The sequence below is a fragment of the Neopelma chrysocephalum genome, unplaced genomic scaffold, assembly GCF_003984885.1.
Source record: "Neopelma chrysocephalum unplaced genomic scaffold, ASM398488v2 Primary Assembly neopelma1_26, whole genome shotgun sequence".
Taxonomy (NCBI): domain Eukaryota; kingdom Metazoa; phylum Chordata; class Aves; order Passeriformes; family Pipridae; genus Neopelma; species Neopelma chrysocephalum.
This window is the reverse complement of record NW_020897695.1, coordinates 11497565-11521687: the sequence shown is the minus strand read 5'-3', so window position 1 is coordinate 11521687 and position 24123 is coordinate 11497565. Positions and strand designations below refer to the sequence as shown.

The window sequence follows — 24123 nt, the reverse complement described above, 5'->3', positions numbered from 1 at the left end:
TACAAGATTCACTCATGTAATTAGAGAAGTGACATTTTAAGTAGACATATTTTACATACGCAGTTCGTCCTACAGTAGGTCATATACCTCAAACTCCTGATGGTTCCATGAGATAACATTAGCACTACCAAGTTCTCTGTCAATATTAAATGCTCTCATCTCAGACTCAAGAGTATCTCTCAGTTCTTCCCGCGTTTTGAAGTTCCAAATCAAGTTTGATCTAGCATGATCCTGAAGAAATCTAAAAAAGAAGTTACATAGTTTAAACCCCTAAAAACATCATCTGAAAGGCAGAAAAGACTCAGCCAGCAAGGCAGGGAAGATCACTAGCATCAATGGACCTTAATTACAAGGCACATAGTAGTGGTCTCAGGTTTCTTACAGTAATTATGGTCACTCACCTGTAGAGTGTTTTCATAGTCATATAGGCCAGCCTAGACTAAAGCACACCTGGGTCATCCCTTTGGGCTCAGTTTGTTATCTGCATATAGTTGCTGACCAGGAGATATGTCAGCTATCGACCATATCTGCCAGTAAGGGCTACAAGCGAACAGGGCAGCAGAGATACACATACCAACCGCATTTTAAACCAATAAAAACCAAGTAGTTCATATAAGCAAATAGAAGTTGATGCCTCAAGTGTCACAAGACAGTCAGTAGACATTCTTCAGTAGCAGTTACAGAACAGTTTTTGGATCCAGAGACTGACTGAGAATAGCACTTTAATACCCAAAGTTTAGGAGAACTTAATATCCAAGTTCTTTCATGCAACACTATATTTGACATTTAGAAACATCATTCACTGAATGGAGCAGTTAAGTTTATGGAATTTCCCCAAGCTTGCTTTCAGTTTGTTGAACAGTCAAGATTTATTAGCACACTTAACACAACATTCCTAGCCAAAGTGATATATCTTTTTCAGATGGAAGCCCCTCCCTTGTAAAACTCTGACAGCTGTAAGAGCTCACAGGTAAGCAAACTGCATTTAGGACCTGTGGCACTATTTGAAATTCAGTATCCGTGTGCTGCTTTCTCTTTCCCTGCCTTAAACTCATGTTTGTTCCAATAAAGTTAAAACATCTTGAGTAGCTTACAGGTTGAAGTACCAACAAACTACAGTGCTTTCCAGTGCTATTTTGCTTGGCTTTCAACATCATTCAGATCCGCACCTGCAGTTTGTTATTTACTCTATCTTTTGGCTCAAAGGAAAAAATGATGTAGTTTGATAACATTTGAAAAGCTTTCTAAATTCCTCCCTTTCCTAAACAGAAGCTAAATCCTTAAGCATAGCTTGGGATTTCTTTTGTTTTTTTAATAAGTGGCTGTTACAAAACACTTGCACTACTTCAAGGAAGGCAGATATTGGGAAAGTCACAGCAACTCGGAAGATACTAACAAAAATACCCAGTTAGCTAATAACTTGTACCTGAGACCATCATATTAACTTTAGTATTTTCACCTGTAATAGAAGAGATCCCAGTTTGCCTCTATTTTTATTCTCTGGCGTCGTTTCCTTAATATCACTGGCTTTTGAATCATGTTCTGCAAAAGAACCAAATTTAACAAATTAGTAGAAGCACATACTCCACATTTTCCTCTTTTAAAATAGAAAGCTGGGTTATTTACACTCCTTCAAAAGCCACACTAAGTTAATTCTCATTAATAATGTCTCCTTTTCTAGTAAGTAGTAGCAACAGACTTTCACAAGTGTTATTTACACCAAGTTAAATCATGCCAGAGAAACTTTCAGCTGTTTAACAGATCATTTGTTTAGAAGCAAGTTATCCCTGAGAAAAGCTTAGTTCTCATCACCATAAGCATTCATCAGCTCCTAGGCTGATTGAGAGGAAAACCCACAAGAAGAATGTTTTGCTCTTGAAAGGAAGTAACTAGAGCAAGTCACAGAAATAAAATGCAAACCTGACTTGGTCACTGAAAGGTTCCCTATTTTGATGAAGCATGAAATCAATGTTATACTCTACATGAGGTACCACATGCAAGCAGAAGGTCTGAGCAACAGAATCCACACAAGTGGCAGAGACATACAGACTCACCATATTGTTTCTGTCCTGATTGTGATGAAAAGTTGGAAGAGAAAGAAAAAGTACATTTAACAAGCCACAGCCACTAAAGTAATTTAAAGTGGTAACATCAAACTTGCTGCTACCTTTTCCAAGCTACACTTGCACATGTTTACTGTGAAATGATACAACTCAGAACTCCACATAGAAAAATGATTGTTTAAACTCAGTATCTAGACAAGATGTTCAAAGTACAATTTGATCTTTCACCACTGTTTTTCACATTTCTCCATTTCTCCTGTTTTGAACCTAGTTCAGCATTATTCCATAAATATTACCTGTCAAAATTGTGCACAACAGTCTACGTCAAACTTGAGCTAGATTTTATCAAATTAAGGTTTCCCTAAATTAAAGCTTATTGTTACATCAGATTAAATACAAAAGACAGGCATTGTGTTTTTCATCCTTCCTTGCATATACAATAGATTATTTCATTTCCAGAATGCATAAAAACAAGCTTAATCAAGATAAGAAAGAAAGTTAAGGGAAATACCTCGTAAATCAAAGACTTTGTCATATAGAACATAGCAATAAAACTCAAGGAAAAAGAAGACCAACAGTAAGAACTCAAGCAGTTATAAGCTATCCTCTTATCAGATCAAAACAGTTACTTATCACTTCTGTCTTAACTGTGACTTTATTTACAGTCTTGTGTTGCCATTTAAGCACTGTAATACCTATCGTCAAGGAAATCCTAACCTAGTGTCCCTGTCCACAGGAGGAGGGTTGGAACTAGACGATTCTTAAGGTCTCTTCCAAGCCAGGCCAATCTATGAGTTTATGATTCTTTAAGCAGGTTCCGTAACTAAAATATCAGTAACAAAGTACATAATTTTGAATGCAAAGAATATTCAGAGTTTCTTTTAAATGTAAAATTTTGCCACATTTCAAGGAATTTCCTCTTCTGTATAATTATCTCAGAAGAAATGCACATAGGCTGCATTTTAGTTTGATAAGGTTAGCTAAAGCTTAATACATATCCTGAAGGAATCAATTTGCATGCTTTATATTCTCCCTGGAACCCATTTCTAATCTAAGATAAAGAGTAATAAGAGGTAGAGAGTTTTGTTCACCAGCTGAGTGTGTGTTCCTCTCCACACTCAATCAAGTTACTGTAACAAATAGTTTCAAATACTTTTACCTCTTTCTGAGCTATGCCCATCCGATCTCTCCAGTGCATCAAGACTAGATCCACCTTCTCTTTGGCAAATTTTTCAACTTCCTTTGCAGCTTTTCCAGCCAGTCTCTGCCACTCTGGCACTTTATTAAACTTGCCATACTGATCCTGCAGAAAAAAGCCAATTAATTACTTACAGCTGTAGGTTTATCAACATCTTTGATGCAGGTCAATGCAAGAGTCAAAAGTGTCTGTATTAAAGTCACTAAGACTGTACATCTACATATGGAATAGGTAAGACAACTACATTTACTTACAGTTGCAATTTTTAAGTTATCTCTAACGTGCATCCTATCAGCATCTTTTTCAGGAACAGGATCAGTGCTGTCAAGGTACGCCAGCAAACCTGGTGGCTAAAAACATTTAAAAACAGTGTAAACACACATGTGGCTAATGAACAGCAACCATCACATCAGGCAACAAGATTATTTCTTTAAATTAAAGATTTCAAAACAGAATTTATATACTACTCTGAAGCAAGTATGTAAATCAACAGCATTTTTTTGCTCTTATTAGTAAAATGCCACCATCCTCAACAGAATCATTCAACAGAGGCCTACATCCTGTTTCTTAAAGCAGCACTAAATGCAGCTAAAGAAGGCAGGAAGAAGAATTGATCCCACAGCAATACTGAGGGGAATGAATAACACTAGAATCCATCCATATCCTCTAATATGGACTAAATGTCACATGTGACATTACAGATGAGACAGTCCTATTTGACTAACCTTTCCCTTAGAGAGTAACCAAGATCAGGACAGTTTGCACTGCCAAAAATGAAGGAACTGCTATTTTGAAACTAAAAGTTAGTAATTTCCCAGATTACAACACTATTCTTTGAACTAACTTCACTTTGCATACTTTATGTTCTCCCTGGAACCCATTTCTAACCAAAGACAAAGAGTAGTAAGAGGCAGAAGTAACTTAAGTACTTACTGAAGTAACTTAAGCAAGAATCTTTTAGGAGGCTGTAAAGGCTTAACAACTACCAGAAAACAAATTTATCCATGTTACAAGCAAACAAAGTTGGACAGGCACGAAAGCATAAACAGAACTCTTGCCTTAATTTATTATTAACACTATATGCGTTAGAGACGTGTTTACAATGTCTCCCACATTTTTGTACTTTTAATAAAGAAAAAGAAGTCAGACACCTTATTTTTAAGTTTTGTGTCATACACTATTTTAAAAAGTGGCAGGAAAGTAACAGAAGACTTTTAGAGTCTGATACGCTTTGAACTAGACATCAATATCCTTTACATATCAGATGCCAGACTGCTGGTCTCCCCAGGTAAGACGACCCCCTTGAATGGGGAAAGGAGATCTGCTTACTATATAGACTGCCCCAAGTTTTTTGATACCACAGGCTCTCAGATTTTATTGTTTCACAACTCCATATCCCATTTTTACTCACCAAAATACGTTTCAACAAGTTCATAGCAGTTTTGTTCTCAGCTGTCCAGAGGCCAACCAAATGTCTACTTAACTGCCTGAAAAAGCCATTGAAATTAACAAACTGCAAGTTAGTATTTTAACAGATTTTTAAACCACTAAACTGTCACCCTTACCATGCTGATGAAATGAACATGAGCAAGAGCTTCGTGCTCTTGAGTGAGTAAGAGCACAAAGCATTATATTGTTCAAGTATATGCTTGGCATGCTTTTAAAGTGTGGCCTTTAGAAGTTTCAGTGAAGTTAGTGGAACAGTAGCAGCACATGCTTTCTGATCTAGACCTTAAAGAACACTTGAGCAATAGAGCAGAAACATCTAATAATCAAGGGTATATTTATCCAGCCAACCTTAAGTTACAGCTAAAGTTAAGAGTCTAGAAACCATCAAGAACCGCCACCTGCTCTGCCTGAAGTTCTTAATACCAGTTATTGGCTACAAGAGCCTTTCTGGGAGCCTGCCTTCTATGCCAAATTGCACTTTCTGCCAACATTTGTCACTAGGGTGACTGCACCAAAGCATTGCTTATAAGCAAACAGCAAGTAGTTGCACCAAACAGGACTAGTAAGACAGATGGTTTCACACTCTTTCCTGCCCGACATACAGTGGCATTAAGTTCCACTTGTCCCTACATTCCCTAGCAACTCTAAGCATGTCAGGAATGCACAGCTAAAGCTTAAATAATCTTGTATTTGGGTGGAAATAATTAAATCATCACTCATCCTCCCCAGCATACCCTCAGAGCTCATGCTCACAAGTTCTACTGACTGTTTTGTTCAGGGAATGATTTCCCTGAGGAGATTTCTCTCTCTGATAGGATGGATAACCCTACCTGCATGCAATATGTCTGAGGTGTGCACACCAGCTTTTATATAGCTGAAACTTTTTAGAAGTTCCAGACATTCTACTTGTCTTTTCTTTCCCTGAATCTCTTCATTTAAAAAAAAGTAAAAAAGAAATCAAAACTTGAACCTTTAATGAGTAACCAACCCAAGTCCACTTTGGCCAAAAAATAATCAAGGGTTTATTAAGTGGCTGCAGTCTCAGCTGAAGCTTGCTCTAAACATAACCAGATTCTGAAGAAAATATTCTCCTAAAAACCTGGAAGCTTTCTTCCCTCACCTCCCAGTGCTTCTAATGTTAGCTAGGCCATTACTTAGTTTTTTTAAACATGATATATCAAGTGAGACAGACATACCTATTTGTAAGCATCCTCTGATCTGTGCTTATTGTAAACATAGCAGTGTGCAAGTGACGAGGTAAGGCACCTTCACTGAGGGCAAGATCTTGCATTTTGGTAGCAATCTCTTTGTCTCCTTCCTTTGGAAACAGGGCAAGATGATTACTAAAGAAAGAACCTTTGTTAAGCTGCTTTTATCCTAGTCTACAGTTCCACGGCCTTCTTGACCATCAATTATACCAACTAATATCCAAAAACCAGAAGCTAGAGTATGATTTTTTTTTAAGTGGAAGTTCTCCATAGCAACTGCTCAAAGCTCTAGTAAAGCCATGGACCAGATAATTGATAGACATATCTATGAGGACAGTCACTGAAAAGGGTAAGATGCATGTCTCCCATCATAGATCAGGAGGTACAAGTACCATTTCCACACTGCAATAGTAAATTAGGGTTAAACAGAAAGTAAGAGCCACATATAATTGCTTGTTGCTTGACTTTTGTCAACAGTAACCATTTAAGATTAATGGGTGCTGTTCAGTTTAGACAGCTACATGGATAAGACTGTCACTCAGTCAAGATACATTAGTTGCAATGAATAAGAAAAAGCTTTTGCTGCATTTTTATTTGTCTAAGTCCCACTATAGTTCAAGTGATAGGACTTTTAATAAACAGCATAGCAACTTTTAGCTATCACTGTCAGACATATCAATGGAAACTTGCAGATTTATTATACCTCTATGTCAAGTGTTCATTCACTTCCATTCCAAGAAAGTATTAGATGGATTTCAGATGCATAAGCCATTGTGATACAATGAGGCACTAACTTAAGCCCTGAATTTCAACACAGGAAGTGTCAAGAGTCAATTAGCAAGGTCACCCTGCAACAATCACAAGCAGACCTTCAGAAGTATGGACTGGGTCCATACATTATGTGGTATGGAAATTAACAAAGCCAAAGCAAGAACAGAGGCTGACACCACTAGTCTGCTCTGGGACTACTGCCTGCTAATCCCAGTCCCATTCCATCTGGCAATGCATCCCAGAAAATATGGCCTCTCCTCCTGGAGACACCCTCTAACATGCAGGACAAGTCTGGTGGCTCTGAGGTATGTGAGCTAATACAACATTAACAGCCAAATCTCGATTGCAGTATGAAAACATGCAAGGCACTACACCTTATATCCCAACTCACATGCTTTCCAAACCCCAAATGTAAGATAAAGCAAGTTGCTATATTAAATCACTCACAATTAAACAGGTGTTCTGTTCCTTGCTTTCCCACTTCCCCCTCCCCACTCCCTATCTTGAGAAGCTAATATAACCAACTTTTGCTAGTAAGCAATTGCACTTCCAAAATAATACATATTTAGCATGCTATCCCCGCTAACATTGATAAAATCTCACCTCTATTATTGCCTTCATTACCAAACCTGCTCCTTTCACAATTGCCATGGAAGGGTGCTAAAACAGAATGTTGACAAAATAATTATTCAAGTGCAAAAACGGAAGATTAGATCATCCATGATTCAGTTTCCTTCACTCATCTACATGGCTGGTCTACCTCCAATTCTGGATAAAAGTTAGTTTTTCAGCTTTGTGAAAGCTTGCCTCAAGAGTTCCTACCCCAAACCTTTAAACAAGAATCTCTCATGCAATTCCCAGACAGATTTCCCAGAACTGAACAGTAGTATATATCAGAGAAGCTGGAAGAACATCGAGGAAACTGTCTGACACAAGCTGACACTAACCAAAAAGCAGAAGAGTATACTGTTTTTACAGCAAGAAGGCATGACATTTTAGCTAATAATCCTAGAATTCTTACAGGTTTACTACTGAAGAGGATGTTACTCTTGTTTTTTTAACTCTTAACTCATTTACTGAGAGAAAAACAAAATGGCAGAAGATACTCCAAAGAGAGGAAGATCTGTGCATCTGCTGAATTAGCTTAATGTTTAACTGGTATTTTAAAGTGTTTTTAGAAACCAGTCTTAGACAGTCTATTCTACAATGATTTGGCATATCATTTACTATAAAATAAGCACCCTAATCTGATATCTGAAGGCAGCAATAGGTCATTAAAAAATTTGCCAAGGTAGAAAAGGTTTAGGGACATTAACCAGCTGAACAGTAGACAAATCCATCTTATGGAAGAACAAGAAAAACTTCATGTTCACTGACTACCTAAAGTCTATAATAATAGTAAAAAAGTCTTACCTGGAAGAGCTTAAATAGTGTTCTTCCATTAGATGCCACCATTTCCAACAACATGTCAAACTGCTGCCCCTCAGTAGTCTCACTATATGGAGCACATAGGGCAAACGTCAGGAAGTCCAGAAGTGAACTAATTACTAGGGCACCTGTCCCATGATCCTGAAATTAGGAAGACAGGTATGTAATATAGACACAGCAATTCTCCCCTGTCTGAGAGTATTCACGATGCTGAAGATGTTCTTCCCTGTCGTACTATGAAATAGGCTGCAAACAAAAACTGCAAGTTTAGAATATGCCATTACTCTGAGTATGGCAATACCCTGGTAAAGTATTGGCTAAAGCATATCAGACACTCATGATTCGTATAATGGTGTGCTACAAACTACTTTTTCTAGTTGAATCCCACAAATCCGAGTTTACACTATCCTTTTAGTTAAAAGAAACAACCAGCTTCCATACTAAACATACAAACATTTGTTGCACGACAATAAAGTTCTGCAGCACAGACAGCTATATTCTAACCTGTCAAGATCCAAACATAATTAGCTAAACTTCAGAGCCAGACACATCTGTATTTTCTGCACTTCAATTGCAGGTGCAAATGCATTCAAAGATACATCCTAGTACGACAAAAACATTTTCATAGCAATTAGAAAAAGCACTTAAAGAAGCTACCTGTTTTCAATATTTGACTTACCACATGGGAATTGAATTTCTCTAGTAGATTTTCTAGGAACTTCTTTGAAGAAAGAAGGGAAGCTTTGTTCAACTGCTCCTGCCTCAAGTCATAGTCATCATGCATGGGCTATAAAAAAGTATTTATATATGCAGTCACATTTCAACCCTCAGTTTTTAACAGCTGTAATCCAAAAGCCACCCTCTGAATGTAAAAAGCACATCCTACTTCAAGTTCAGCAGGAAATCACTGTACAACAAGTTATTTCGTGTCTGAACACACTGCAGGTTGAAGGGCAGTCCCTATTTCTACATCTTTCAGTAGCCTGAAGTGAAAGAATCTGAAATTTAATACTTACACACATAAGAGCACAAAGCATGTCAATAGCAGCGTGGGTTACACCATCATTGTTCCTTTTGAGGGCTTTCACAACCTTCACTCCTAATCGTTCTCGAAATCTTTTGAGAGAAAAGAAAAACCACCAAGATTAGAGAGGAAACAGCAATCTTAATTTTAAGATAAAAAGTGTAGTTGGCGACCAAAAGGGGCCTATTCCCATTGCATTTAGCAAGTCAGTACCTTTGTGTTTTCATAAATTTGAGATTCCTTGATAGGAAAACTTCAGTAGTTATTTCAGTATTAACAATATGCCAAGCACATTCACCAAAATAGAGACATATTTCTGTAATTACAGGATACTATTTATAGAGAAATAGAACTTAATAAGAGTCTCACACTAAGTGCTTTTGTACTCTTCACATCATTCAGTTGTTCCATAGTCCCCAGTTAGAAATATTTCCAAGAATTTTTCATTTTCAGAACAGACAGTTTTTCTGCTTTCTTATGCTATTTAATTAAGACACAAGTTCCAAGCAGCCTGTACTTACTGCAGAAGCAAACAGCTTCCTAACACTGTCTTATCTTGTGTTGAACTGAGGATAGCAATAACGTCAACATACTTTAAGAACTAAGAACTGCCTATTTCAAGGACAGATGAAGGTACATTTTAGAAGTTTTACCACTAGGAAAAACATTAAACCATACTTGACTCAAGATTGAGTATTCATCAGAGGAAGAATCAGCTTTACTTGCTAATGATTACTTGGGATTCTCAATTTGCATTAAAGCCTGGTGACAGACTCGCACTACTGAATGCAATTGTGTACAGAGTCTTCCAGTCTTTTTCAGAAGTGAGTCCTAACTCCATTTCTCAGTTTTAGAGATAAGTTATTAACAAAAGCTCAAGAACTTTTCACCTACTACTTCCAAGCTGGAAGAGATTTATCACTTACTTCGGAAGCTGAGTAAAGGCAAGGAAGCCTGCTTTTGAAGCCACTAGTCGTCTTACTGCTTGGAATTGGCTTTCAAGCTCTGCATTAGATGCTGCAATATCTCCCTCTTGGGAGAGCAATGCTGTTATGGCATTATTAATGAGTTTCTCCTTGTTTTCTGAGAACAGACCCTGGTTAAAAAATAACAATCATTTATTTCTTTATGCATTAACAACATCTTAAAATGATGAGTAGAGGATTTATTCTTACATCTTGTGTAACTGCATGTAGTACCCCACTGTAGGAAATGTTAGCATTGAACCTGAACACAGCATCTGCAAAGTTACCATCTGTAAGAAGACATAACAACAGTTAAGTGCACAGTACCTGACTAAATATCTGGATGCTTTAAAGAGAACTATAAACCCATATAAGAAGCATTAGCTTACTTGGAGGAGCAGCCAAAAACCTCAGATGAAGGCTCTCTACTTCTTCATCTACAGGCATACTGAGTAATCCCCAGCGCTGGCCTTTGTGTGTGGAGGTCATTTTCACACAGACATCTCTATTACCAGAAGCTCTCACTCCATCCAACAAGCTAGCCAGGAGAGAATCTCTGGGTTGGGACAAAGACACACAAATACAATTTATATCAGAGAAGTGATGCCAAAGAACCAAGTTATAAGAAAAATGGGAAAAAAATAGTCAAACACAGAATGAAAGGCAGCAATACTTGGAATCTCTTACTAACACTAGTGCCAACAGCTACACATGTGGAAGAAGCCACTAACTTTCAAGAGTTCCTTTATTCACTGTAAGAAGAGAGTTGACTTATATCCAGTATAGCCAGCTGCAGCCTTTCACTAATGGGATCAATTCTAGATTATCTGTTAATGAGTTACACATGTTGCGAGCCAATTCATCCCTGTGCTTTCTGCAAAACCTCACTTAGCAGGATTAGACTGTATTACAACTGCAAGTGCATTCAGGGACTATGCTGTTGGTTGTTTTAAATAGAATCAACTAAGACTGTCTCAAACAGAGAGCTCAAAGGGTTCACAGCCTTCACATTTCCATATCACTTGAACTGTGCTTTCTTTCCTTGTCTCAGATATACTCCTTATCTGAGTACGGCATACACAGAACAATATTGCTTAGGAGAAACAGGCTGTATCTAACCGTTCAACACCCTTCCATGTTTATCAGAAAACTTCTGGACAGATTTGCTCAAAGTTGGAAGGAAGGTAAATAGGAGAGATTTAGTTCCTGTAACAAATCTTGATTTTAAGTGGTAGACTGCTAGAATAGGAAGGCTTTGAGTTAACACCTCCAAGGGTCAGAGTTTATGGAAGCTGAGAAACTAGAAGCAGTACAATGGCAACTTCCATTTGAATTTATAATCCACAGGAGCTCCAGTTACCTTTCTGTTGAAGAGTACTTCCGAATTTGTCCTTTGATAAATTCAATGGTGAAAAGCTGTGGGTTTTCACAGTCACATACTATTGCAAATACCTGAAAATAAGGGACAAGGATCACATTCATGAAGCACTGTTATTTAGCTAGTCTACAAATTAGGTCTGTCTTCCATATACTAACAAATGCTTATCTTTTGGTGCTTCTATTTGAAGAACTGGTATTGCAAAAGGATGCTTCTTACCTCGCCTAAGGGTTTCAAAGTCGCAATGTTATAGGTAGCTGGATCCCGCTCAACTAAGCAAGCTTCCGTAAGAGCTAGCACCCTTTTCACAGGTTCCTTATAAAACAAGAAAGGCGTGTTAGGAAAGAGAATACTTAGCATCTTAGAGGAACAAAATACGTTCAAGTCTGATACCCTTACCAAGTGTCTAGGTGTTATTTTTTGAACAACAAACTCTGCTAAAGATGTTATAGATTCATCATTGCTGTATTTTCCAAAGCGAAGATTCAAGTACTGCTCAAATTCTAGGGATTCTTTCCTTATTCGCAGAGAAATACCTATGAAGTTGCCAGCATGCTCTATTGCACTCTTGATAATTTCCTCCCTCTGCTCAGATGCAAACAGGTGCTGCAAATTTTGACAAGAAAAAAAAAGTGACAAATACAGCACAGCTGAAGAAATCAGAGTTCTGTAAATAATCCTCCACTATATATCTAACAGTAGAGAATGTTCACAGCAGCTTGGCTTGCCTCTGCTAAGTGCATTGTATAGAGGTATTTATTACACAGGAGATCCATTATTAAGTTTACATTTGCCTTTAAGGAAAAAAATCTATAGCAGCTATTCCTAAAGGATACTCTGCTACACATTAGCATGCCATTACAGTGAAAGTTGGCATGACCCACCTGTCCACCCTTGGCAACAGACCCTGACAGTCTGGCAAGAGTGATGAGCAGGAGAACCACAGTGGTAGCCCCAGCTGCTATCTGCAAGGACTGCTATCCACCCTTGCTAGGCAAGGTTAGGGCAGCTCTAGAGGATCAAGTATATATTGCTAGTTTTATGCAGGAGAAAAGCATGCTGCAGTACAAAAGACATGGAAACCCTGATCTAGACAGCAGTCCTATTTTGTTAGTAGTGACTGAGGTAGCTATATTTAGGAAATAATTCATGGTTACCAATGTAAAGATCCTTTTCAGCTGCTTGCAGTACAGTACACAGAAACCCTTTAAAGACTTTAAAACCAACATTACACTGCAGTATTTCCCAAATAAAGCTCTGATTATCAGATCACAAGTCCAAAGAGGCAACAGCACCACTGATTAATCTATTTCTGAATAGAATCCCTCCATCAGTTAGGTAGATTAGTGACACACTGCCTGTCACTTCTGTAACTTTGAGAAATGACAGGAAACTCCAATGTCCACATTACATTCATATTCATTACCCTAAAAACCTAGATATTTTATGCTCTGCAGTTCTTAAACAAAAACAAAACCCAACTCATAGTTTTGAAAACATAGTTTTCAAATATTTTAACTAATTGCCTTTTGAGATCTGTCCATAAGCCTTGAGGCTCCCCAGCAGGGTCCCAAAGATGCACTTGTATGCTCGAACTATGTTGAACCTTCATTATTAAACATGCAGCTATAAACATCCTAAGAACCATACCAAAGTATTTTGTTTTAATACTCACCAATCTACTAAATCCTCCATAGAGGATACAGAAGCCTCCCTGATAGCCAGTAATATCCACAAAGCCTTCAATGTTTCTGTAGTCATAGGAGCACAGGACTTTATTTGTTGCAGGATCAATTTGGTCAATACCTCCAGGAGTCACTTCCAGAATCACAGGCTTCCTCGTATCACTCCAGTGATGTTTATAGCAGTTATACCTCTGCAGAGAGAGCTACTTTTAGACCTCTACACACACTTCTTTACTATACAGTAACAGTTCTTTTCCTATCTAGTAAGTTCAAAAAATTATATGATTTCCCTTAATGCTCTTATTTATATCAAGAACACTATGAATCAAAGGAAGATAGCTGTCAACTGACAAGGAAGTCAAGCTTAAACAATGCTTTTTGAAGAAAGAACAGCAATCCCAAAACAGCCACTCCAAAAGGGCATAAGCTTCTCTCATTACAGAAGGTGGTCTATTCACAGACCATGACCACTATGATTTGACAAGGAAATAGCTTTTGCACCACATGCTGTTATTCAGCTAATCAAATTAAGGTAAGCTTATCACCGTAGTGCAAATTTTTCATCTCCTGCAGTCACACTCCCTTACAAATACAGATTAAAACAGCAAAAGTTACAGGTCTGCTCTAAACGCCAGTAAGACAAAGGAGACCCCCATAATCCAGCAGTGTTACTATGTTCATGACTGAGGATTTTTTCTATGCAATATTTTAAGTTATTTAAAGTAACTTTAAGCACTTCTATGACCAGAAGACAAATATAAAGTCCAGCTCTGTATACTGTCTGGTTTATTACTGTGTTACCAAGATTCAGTAAACACCAATCCTGCCCGTAATCTGACTTATAGAAATCCACCAAGGAAACAACATTCCTACATCAAGTGTTCAGGATGTTATGCAGAAAAATATTTAGAGTTAGAAAGTGAAGTGCTATAAGTACTAAACATTGACTAATGAATCAAAGCTTATGTTTTTCTTCTCCTTTCTCTCCAAATAAGAGCTCCGCATAGCACACCTCTGTATTCTGGCAGTAACAGTCAGAGTCCATGCACCACCATAAGGCTCACGCCAAGTGAAGAGAGCTCAAATATTCTACTGTTAAAAAGGTTCCTTCTGCTTTTGAACAAGCTCTTAATTTTCTCTTCTCAAAGACTTCAGATCCAAATTTACATAAGCTATTTTAGGTACTGCACATAGCACAAGCATGTTTAAGTCTTTAGATAATTTTGTTAAACTGCACATGATCCAGACAAGCCAGATACTTACCCGTCCTGTGATTTTTCCTTCTGAGAAGTCTGTCCTGAATCTCTGTTTTTAAAAAAGTTAACCATGAATGAATGCAAATATGACAGCCAATCTATCCAGAAAGTCTACATTTAAGCTATTTTATGGGACTCATACTAAGCCTCCTCAAAAGGCTCACCATTCCACTGCAGTTTAACATATTCAGTATATGTCGCTTTACTGACTATTTACAAATCATGCAGTAGTTGCTGCAACTGACACTAGATCAAATTCATTAACATAACACCTCAAAAACTTGCTTTCCTACGTTTTATGCAAGGAAAGAAAGCACAGTAAGCTACCTCAAATGGTAATGGTAACCAAGTACTTACTGCTTATTTGAAAAAAAAAAAAACTTACCAGTGCCTCTGTAAGGAGTTCTGTTCTGTGCTCTGTGGAAAACTTAAGTGTCTCAGACTTTCTTCCACTCCCTTTGCGAAAAGTGAGACTAAATTCTGTTCCTTGTCCTTTTCCAACAGGAGAAATACTGCAGATATCTCCATAAGGCCACTAGACAATTGAAAGTAATTAAATTATACTGTTAGTAATTTTAAAGCTACATCTCCTCCATTCAAAACCCCTTAGCACCTATAATAAGGGACTGGCTGTAATAAGATGACAGCTAGCATGCTACGTGACAGCATGAGCCTGAGCTTCCTCTGATACTGTGCAAAGTGAGTAAGTGTCCTGACTCCCTTCAGGGACATAGCTCTACAGTAATCAAACTTATCCCAGCTCCTTTGGAACAGCACACCCAAAGGCAAACTACTATTGTTGGCCAATTAAGACAAACTGCCTAAAAGTACAAAACCTACTGGGTATTTGTGGAGTTAGTGAAGGTAACACTGGATTTCTGCTAGGTGTGCTTTTGTAGCATCTGCGATATCTCCTGTTTTTTCCGAGATCTTCTCAGACTCAGTTTCTAAAGTCTGAATGCCACTATTTCCTCTGGGTAATGAACATGAGTCAGAAATCAACTTAAAAAATCATATTTACCTGATTAGTAATTTCTAGTGTGTTGGGGTTGTATGTGGTGATGGCATGGGTTCCAATTGAAAAGACTCGCTTATACCTAGAATACAAAAGAATATTAACTTTCTCCAGTAGTCACAGAAAACTCCCTGCTGAACTGCAAAAATTATGTTAAGAAGCTATATACAAGTCATTGATAGGAAATGCATATGGTATTTTCTTTGTTGCTGGTTTGCAGTTTACCCTTATAAATACAAGTTAAATACTATTAAATGTATTTACTTATACCTATCTTTTCCTAAGTTAATGGCTAAGTCAGGATCAAAGACTCTCAGAACTTGCATTGAAAGGCAGTACCAGAACAGAGTAAATTCGAAAAAGACCATATATATAGGGGTAAAAAAACCCAAAAACCATTCCTGCAATAGTCTAAAGCACCTGTCTGAAGCTGTCTCAGACAACAGATGTAACATGAAATAATCCAGTTTACACACCTGGTCACAGTACTATAACAAGTCCAAGTGTCACTATGGCCAAGCCTCATTTTCTTCACCTTGAGGAAAACCAAGGCTAGTGAACTCACACGTCTCAGACCACTGAAGGTATAGTTCTCTATGCAGCTAGTCACTGTATCACAAGTATGTTAACTGCCCCAGTGCTTAAAGAACACCTGCAGCACAGTTGGTTGCCTGTGTTTCAGAAGTATCAGAAACAAGTAGCAATGAGCTAAAGCTAAGAAATTTAGTTGCGTTAAGTGGAAAGTGGTAGCCTTACTATGGTTTCATTTCCCAGACAATCTTCCAAACATACCCTGAACCAATAGACACTCCTACATATTTCTCAATCTGAAAGTTTTGCAACAAAACTAATCAGAGTTTGAAATAGTAGATTCTTAATAGTACCTTATTACTTGCACAAATTTCACGTTATAGGGTACTTCTATCTGGAAGTCATCTATCTGGAAGCCTGAACCAGAGCCAGCACTAGGAAGTATTCTCTGACTAAAGTAACAGGATCTGAACATAGATGTCTTTCTTGAACCAAATAAAAATACTTCAGCTAGTTGTCCATATTAAAACTGATTCCATGTAGGAATTTAAGTTTCACCTCTGAGTAAACTGTAGGTTTTGAAAGATACAATCAACAAGATGATTAACTAACTAATCTGAATCTGTGCCATATTAGACACTGCATCAAGAAGCAGCAATTCGTTTCTTCCATCCTTTTCTGCATTCTTGTGGTGCAGTCCTTTCTTCTCTCTCACTTGACAGGTCTGCAGCACAAGCCATCATTTCTGTATAAGGTCAAACTTTGCGTGGGCTTCAGATATATTCAGAGCAGCTCCCTCATATACCTTCTCTCATAATAGGAAGGTCAAGAGTATCTGACAGTCAATCTCACAAAATTCATACCCTTCCCTTATTATTCAAACAAACTGCTGCAAGTTGAAGCCATTACCGACCCAGAGGAGTTTATCTCTAGGAATTAAAGCAAGTGCTTATTTTCTTCAAAGCTTAGAAAAATCTGTATTGAAGCAATCTGCCACCTTAAAGATATTTAATCTACTTGAAAAGCCTGTTTGTTTCTCCACATAGTTGACTTTTCCTTATTTTAGATACAGGTCAAGATCCTTCATTCTGTTCTAATGAAGCAGAACATTTAAAGCTACTCTAGCTGATAATAATTCCACTATATTCAGTCTGTCAAAGAATGCTCCAGTGCTTAGTTCATAAGAAAATCCCTTGAACATACCAACTGTTCCCTCTCCTCTTGTTTCACGATTCAGGTAGGTATTCTGTCTTTTATGTGTCTTATAAATAAGGTTTGTTTAAGTTCTTCAGAACAGCACATCACAAGCAATAAAGCTGTTTATTATTTGCTCAAGGTTTTGTTACTCACTTAACGTACTAAGAGCTTCACAGTGCTTTGTGGCAGAATAAGGATCTGCAATGATCACACATAACTGAAGACCTGCTTTCAAACATTACAGCCCCTTCCTTCTCTGCCCTCACGCTCAAGCCTGCATTTCAATATCTAGGAAGCATATTTGTTATCCAGCATTCTAAATATGTGATGTGACAAGGAACATAAGACAAAACAGCAGATTTGCTGAGTTACCATTTCCTTTGTCTCCTCTCCCTACACAAATTCAGAAGACCCAAGTCTTGTTGCATAAACAGAGGAGATTTAGAAGTCAGTTCTTACATGCAGCCTAAACATATTCTTGTCCAGAACTTCACCTTTAAATATGCAAGGAAGGTATTTATACTTGTATGCCTTTAAGAGTTTACTATTAATTATCTCTCAAACTACTCTGCAGTATATCTAATGCCAGGATGCTTTGAGAAAAGCTGAAGCAAGTATCCTCAGTAAAAAGGCTATTGCCTATTCACTAGTTTCTTCAAAGCACCGTAGAAGTCTTTTTTCAACCAGGATGAACCTGGTAGACAAATTTTATAGCAACACACTCAATAGAAAGACAGCGTTCATTAGTTTTAGAGAACTACAGATTAACACTGAAGCATCATCATCTGTACTACTAGAAAATACTTTAACTGACACGCACATAGCCCATACTCAAAGTGACAAATCCTATGAATAGTCAAAATGGTTCAGGCTCATTTAGCACCACACATTGCTTTCTTAAATTATTATCCATAGATTATACTGAGAATGCATAAGTATAAAGTCCACTATGAGTAGACTTAAGAATTCAAATATAAAACTACTTAAAGTCATATCAGCTTCGGCTGCAATGTAACAAGAGGTAATTACTCACTAAATACTCCTTTCTCCTTCATTATGAGAGAAGTAACACACCACTGAACTTTTAAACTAAACTTGTTTTAGACTTTAGACTTAGCCTGAAGTTCTATAAGACTTCATAGTTTATCAGAATGCTACCATCAAAGTTCAAGATCATACTACTCTTAAGTTCAACACCTTGCATCAGGCTCTTTAATGAAATGTATTTGACAAAAGAAGAAATCTGAGTTTAATGTATTTAGTTTTAAACAAGTGGCTCAAATCTCACACCATAAATTTGCATAGATGCCACAGAAAATTCTGAGGGAGAAATCAGACATTTTCTGCTGGGCAACAGAAAGATTAGGAGGGACAAACTGTTCTAATGTTCTACCCCAACACAGTATCTTATTATTACCAGAGGAAACAGTTTATTCCTCCATGCCCACACAATTCCAAATGCATGGATCATAACTTAGGTAAGACCCAATTTACGCAAGTTTGGCTAGAATTCTGTCGAAGTAAAATGAAATATTAAACTATTTATTTCAAGTCAACCAAGAATCTGTACTAGCAGAGGAAAGACTCTGCCCTCAGAACACTGCTCAGTCTAGTCTGGACTCTGAACTACCCAGGGCTTTAATTTTTGCCGACAAAAACGCAGGGACCTCTTTACATTAGACACTGAAGCCCAACCCATGGTTCTTCCAACCTCAGTTGAAAGATCTGTGGCTGCTGCACCCTACATCCCATCCTCCTTTCCTTCCCAATATTCCCAATCTTTGATAGGACGAATTTGGCAGACAGCCAAAAATACCCAGTTTCAACTTACTGGTCAAACAACAGATTCAGACATGACCTCTTTGTACAACCATTGGAATCAAGCTGTACTCACGCTTCCAGGGTGCAGATAACCCACCCGCTTTGTTATGTTGTTGACAGCAAGGAAAAACCCCAATTCCACAGTGCTACTATGCATGTGAAAAGCAACAAAGGGTAAGGATACCAAAGAAAGTCCTATGACACTTCAAAAAGTATGCATAACAGCTGACTTCAAACACAGCATAACAGATACCAGTTATGATAATTTAATAGATACTTTTATTAGAGGTTCCCTAGCTTTTGCAGCATCACTGAAAATTCATTTTTAGATCAAAGGGAGGAAGTTTATTTCTATTAACAGAATTCTTCAAATTATCTCAGTTAGTAGTTTAATAGATAATCTATTAGACAACATGTTAAGTACATGTGTGGACTAGTGACCCTCATCTATTAAAGTACATAAGACATTACTCCTCTCCAAACCTGTTCTAAGAAGCATTTCCACTTTCAAATTAGTACTTTACACAGTAAGTTCAAGAGACTCAGAAACTGAGTAAGTCAGGTGGTCCATTTCATAGCTACACTGAAGCGTGGGAACATGTGCAGAGGAAGGCTATAATGCAATATTTAAAATTCAAACTGATTCTAGTGAAAATACAGTCACTTTAGAGACTGAGCAGCAGGAACCTGTAGTTCAGTTTTCACCCATCAGTTGGATGCACTTAAATCCAGTAACAGGGAGAAGTGTCACACAAAACATTAAAAAAACCCCCAAAATTAACAAACTTCAAACTACTTACTTTCCCCTCCATGAATGTTTTGTTGTGTAGAAACAAGCAAGATCTCTGTTTTCTCTAATTATATTCATTCTGTGCCAAGACCTGAAAACAAAGGAGACATCCTGTTAGTACTAAGGATTTTTATTTAAAACCAAAGTTCACTAATCATCAATACGCTTCAGAACAAAAAGACTGGGGTTTCAAACACTCAAGTCACTGTTTTGTCAATTCCACACACAAAAAAAATTAGGAATACTTAAGTTTATCAAACAATGCATGGACTAAGTTGCACATGGAGCTGCATATGAATTATTAGTTTCTCCACTGAATTTGTTACACTAGCTACTCTTTAACAGTATCGAGTTCCAGTAATTTATGTCTTGTTTGCCCTATTACAATCACTCTACTTTCACTGCACCTTTGCAGATTCACATTCAAGTGTATTTTATATCATCATCTCCAGAATGCTTTACTCCTGAAAAGTGTTTAGTATCAAAATTATTTGAGAACCCTATAACTGTAACTCCAGCTAAGCCAAATTCCTATTGCAATTCTGAAATAAACAGTAAGGAGATATCTGGATATCAGCTTGTTTTCCAGTTTGAAACAGAATCTGAAGTTGAGAAACTTATTAGCTAAGCATTGTGTTTAAAGAGCTAAGTGCCCCTCCTGTGCTGTAAAAGTTTAAGCAATCTCACCACTAACATCCTGATATGCTTATTTCGCATAAGAATATCTATTCCCCAAACACACACTCAGGATTGTCCACAACTGCTTGAATGGATCATTGCTTTAGGAGCTGCTAAGTTCTAAGGAATGCTTCTGACCACTATCTTCCATGACTGAAACAGATGTATGTTCAGTACTTAGGAAATTAACTTTCTTTTTACTTCACAATGCCATAGGCAAGGCACTTAATCAGGGAATGTCTGCTTAAGTACAGAAGTGAAGCTGTCACCCTCAGTTTTATCTACAGCATTAGTTTTATTTTCAAATGTGTCAAAATAGGCTTCCCTGTTACTGATTCATGACTGGTACTACTCTGAGGTTCACACAATTAACGTAGTGGCATCCCCAAAACAGCAGGCACTTATGCTAGTCTGCAAGAACTCAGAGAGGTTGCCCAAAGCAACTCTAAGGCAACCCAATCCCACTTAGTACCCCACTGACTCATCAAAGTTAGATTACAACCCCAGTTATCTTTTTTACGTTCAGCTAACTCTACTTGATTTGGCAAAGGAAGATTTCTTACTTTGAGATGGATGACCTGTAACATTACCTCATCGCTAATTTCTACCCTCTACAACTCCAGGCTATTTTCTTTCTGAGCAAAGACTGCAGCAGTTATGGAGTCATAAACATGAAGAATGGATAGCCTGATTGAAATGAACTTGAGAATTCCTTCCCTCAGGTGAAGAAGCAGCACAATCATCACTACCTACTGAAGAGAACTTGAGGTACTGCCTCTGGAAAGAGAGAAAAGCAGTATTTACATATTTCAATCTTTGAGTCGAATTTTCAGAGTTAATACTCCAATGATCAGTGGCAAGTTAAATTCTCTAAATTTAGTTTTTGGAAACAAAGTTTCATGAGGGGCAAGATATTCAACAGCATTATTACTACTGATTGCTGACACCTACCTGGACTTGGGTAAAGCATTTGACACTGTCCCACATGACATTCTTGCCTCTAAACTGAAGAGACATGGATTTGACAGATGGACCACTCAGTGGATAGGGAATTGGCCGGACGGTTGCACTCAAGGAGTTGCAGTCAACAGCCCAATGTCCAAATGGATAACAGTGACAAGTGGCATTCCTCAGACGTCAGTATTCAGACTGGCACTGTTTTAACATCTTTGCCAGTGATGTGGACAGTGGACGCTCAGCTGGTTACCCACAGAAGCTCTGGATGCCCCACTGGCCCATCCCTGGAATTGCTCAAGGCCAGGTTGGATTCAGCTTTGAACAACTCAGTCTACTGGAAGGTGTCCCCAACCGTGGCAGGGAGGTTGGAATTAGATGTTCTTTGAGGTCCCTTCCAACCCAAAGCATTCTATGATTATTCCCCAAATTCTTTTTTTCACCTGGTTTAAGAACTATATTGTATTATTATTGCCATGGATTGGAATAAACACAGTACACTCTATCCACATTGCTTACTGTACAGTAGCACACTTTGGGTCTGATCATTTTGTGTTTTAAAGTTATCTTTCAGAACAAAGTGCCAGACACTCAATCTTCATACCCTTCTTTCAAAGCCATTTTCTTGACATTGACTAATGTATTAGTAAAAATAAAATAAGAGGCTTATAACAAGACTAGCTCCACTAAGTATGGGATTAAAAGATCTATTTATCTGTAATTCCAGTTTCACCAATACCAGACTCCTCTGACCAGCTCTATTAAGTCTCCCAAACCTGAACACCACTTGCTTTAAGGTATTTAAAGCAAGATGTTGTCCCGTTGCAAACATCTACTCTTAATAATACAGAACTGAGAAACACTCCTTTATGAACTACCAGCAGCTTCCAGTAATTTTAACATCAGCATCTAACTGGATTCAGGATACTGATACATGAAGTATTGTACGTGAAGTGGAAGTGACAAATTCACTAGACTTTTATTTTAGATCAAAGTTACTAAAATCATTAAGCTTTGATGCTTTACTCACTGTGCTTCTGGACAGTGATTGTCACTATCCCTCCCACTGCGAAGACTACTACAGAGGCAATATATGGCCAAAATCTAGTAACAATTATTTCTTGTACACATTTTCCAGCAATTTAACAGCGAGAAAGGCTAACAATAGCCTACTGTTCTGAGCTGCTACGTTGAAGTCCAGCAATCATTTTTCATTTGTCTTTAGTTCCACAGGAAGAGCAAAAATAGATAAGCAAAAAGATAAAAAAACAGTTCATGCCAAAGACAGACATTTTAGAAGAAACCAAGTTTTCTTCCTTCACTCATTCTGACAGAACCAGTGTGGCATCATTCTTGCTGTACTATCTACAATGTGATACAATGTAATTTTAGCACCTAAGACGATATAACCATTGACTTTGCAGAACACATCAGGATTTATCATTAATCAAGTTTAGCCATATTGCCAGTGTAAGCTACAGTGGCCTGCTTAGATTTATCACATTAATTTCCTAAATAAGAGAACAGTCTTGTTACCTTTACCTCTTCTTCCTGTATTCAAGAGACCTTCAAAGTTGACTGACAACACAAAAATTGAGTTAAATTCGTTATTTCACTCATAAAAGCATCCATGACAATAAGGCCCCAATTTTAATAATCATCTGAAGTGTCCTTTGGTATCCAGTAGTCGAAAAATCAAAACTTCAAAGGTTATTTTGAACGCTTTGCAGCACAGCCATTCCATATCCCATACTCATGGTTCTCAAAGGTTTGATACCAGGGAAACACCTAGTTCAGTTGTTCCGTTTCCACTGGAACAGAGGCAATGAGTATTTTGAAAGCAGTGGTTTATAAATATGTTTTGTTTGGTTGAGAGAGTTCAGCCATGCTGAATGCAGTCTGGTCAGATAATCTGAGGATTCTGCATGCAAAATATTGTCAATGACTTGGAACTTCTTTTAGAAGCCTAACTAAAGCACTTCCCCTAAACGTGCCCTGGACATTTTAATCAGCTTTTTCACAGAACAGAAGTTCAGCAATACTTTCCTATTTGGTCCTTTTAGTACTGTAAATAGCAGTGAAACAGCTTTGGGTGAAGAGCTGAAACCACATTTTTGCATGCCTCATGTACCAGAAATAGCAACCCCTTGAACTAAGGGGGCTGAACTGCTTCCAGGACTCCCCCTGCCTCAGAGTTCAAGCTATATAGAATAGTTTTAGTTCAAAGGGACCTTTTACACGAGTAGGTATATTACAGAAGCTGTGTTAAACTTGCATGCACTTTCCACTTTTCCAGGATTTCCCATTCTTCAAACAAAACTACCATCTGGGAAAACAATCTATTTCAGGAAATGGAGAAAAGTTAGTCTCAAAGTAGTACTTGTAGAGCTAGAAACAAAGCTGTGACCTTGCAGGCATCAAAGCAACAGGCACGGCTGTAATTATACATAAGTGTCCTTCAGTTTAAATAAAGTCAGAAGTTTGGACACGGGTCCAAAGTTTAGTGCAGAATTGAGATTGACTTTTTTCCTGATCAAATTATTCCTCTACTATTACAAAACTTGCAGATCTTTCTTAAATTAAGGTTTAACCAATGCTAAGGTAGGATTCAGAGCCTCAGACATGATTATTATTCTGTTCCACTGGGGGGAGGAGAAAGAGAAATGCTGATAAGAAACTGAGATTTCTTGGGGGAAAGAGGAAGAGAAATGC

At 37.8% G+C, this 24123-nt stretch overlaps 1 protein-coding gene across 4 annotated transcripts in view; it reads right to left on the bottom strand.

The window, feature by feature from the left end:
• Nucleotides 1-24123, bottom strand: part of DNAJC13 (DnaJ heat shock protein family (Hsp40) member C13) — a 56156-nt gene that overhangs the window by 28867 nt on the left and 3166 nt on the right. Inside the window, exons 2-24 of one of the 4 annotated variants that reach the window (XM_027675542.1) lie at nt 21021-21234; nt 19790-19870; nt 15447-15522; nt 14811-14960; nt 14433-14474; nt 13160-13360; nt 11884-12090; nt 11704-11799; nt 11467-11558; nt 10496-10662; nt 10317-10396; nt 10068-10237; nt 9134-9233; nt 8797-8904; nt 8103-8258; nt 7293-7349; nt 5907-6028; nt 4673-4748; nt 3516-3611; nt 3223-3366; nt 2055-2069; nt 1460-1542; nt 88-241 (exon numbers count right to left, since the gene is read on the bottom strand). In XM_027675542.1, the coding sequence (XP_027531343.1) occupies nt 88-241; nt 1460-1542; nt 2055-2069; nt 3223-3366; nt 3516-3611; nt 4673-4748; nt 5907-6028; nt 7293-7349; nt 8103-8258; nt 8797-8904; nt 9134-9233; nt 10068-10237; nt 10317-10396; nt 10496-10662; nt 11467-11558; nt 11704-11799; nt 11884-12090; nt 13160-13360; nt 14433-14474; nt 14811-14960; nt 15447-15522; nt 19790-19857 (2460 nt within the window). In that variant the 5' untranslated portion in view covers nt 19858-19870; nt 21021-21234. The remainder of the gene's footprint in view (nt 1-87; nt 242-1459; nt 1543-2054; nt 2070-3222; nt 3367-3515; nt 3612-4672; nt 4749-5906; nt 6029-7292; nt 7350-8102; nt 8259-8796; nt 8905-9133; nt 9234-10067; nt 10238-10316; nt 10397-10495; nt 10663-11466; nt 11559-11703; nt 11800-11883; nt 12091-13159; nt 13361-14432; nt 14475-14810; nt 14961-15446; nt 15523-19789; nt 19871-21020; nt 21235-24123) is intronic. The other 3 variants (XM_027675539.1, XM_027675540.1, XM_027675541.1) reach the window with 3 other exon arrangements.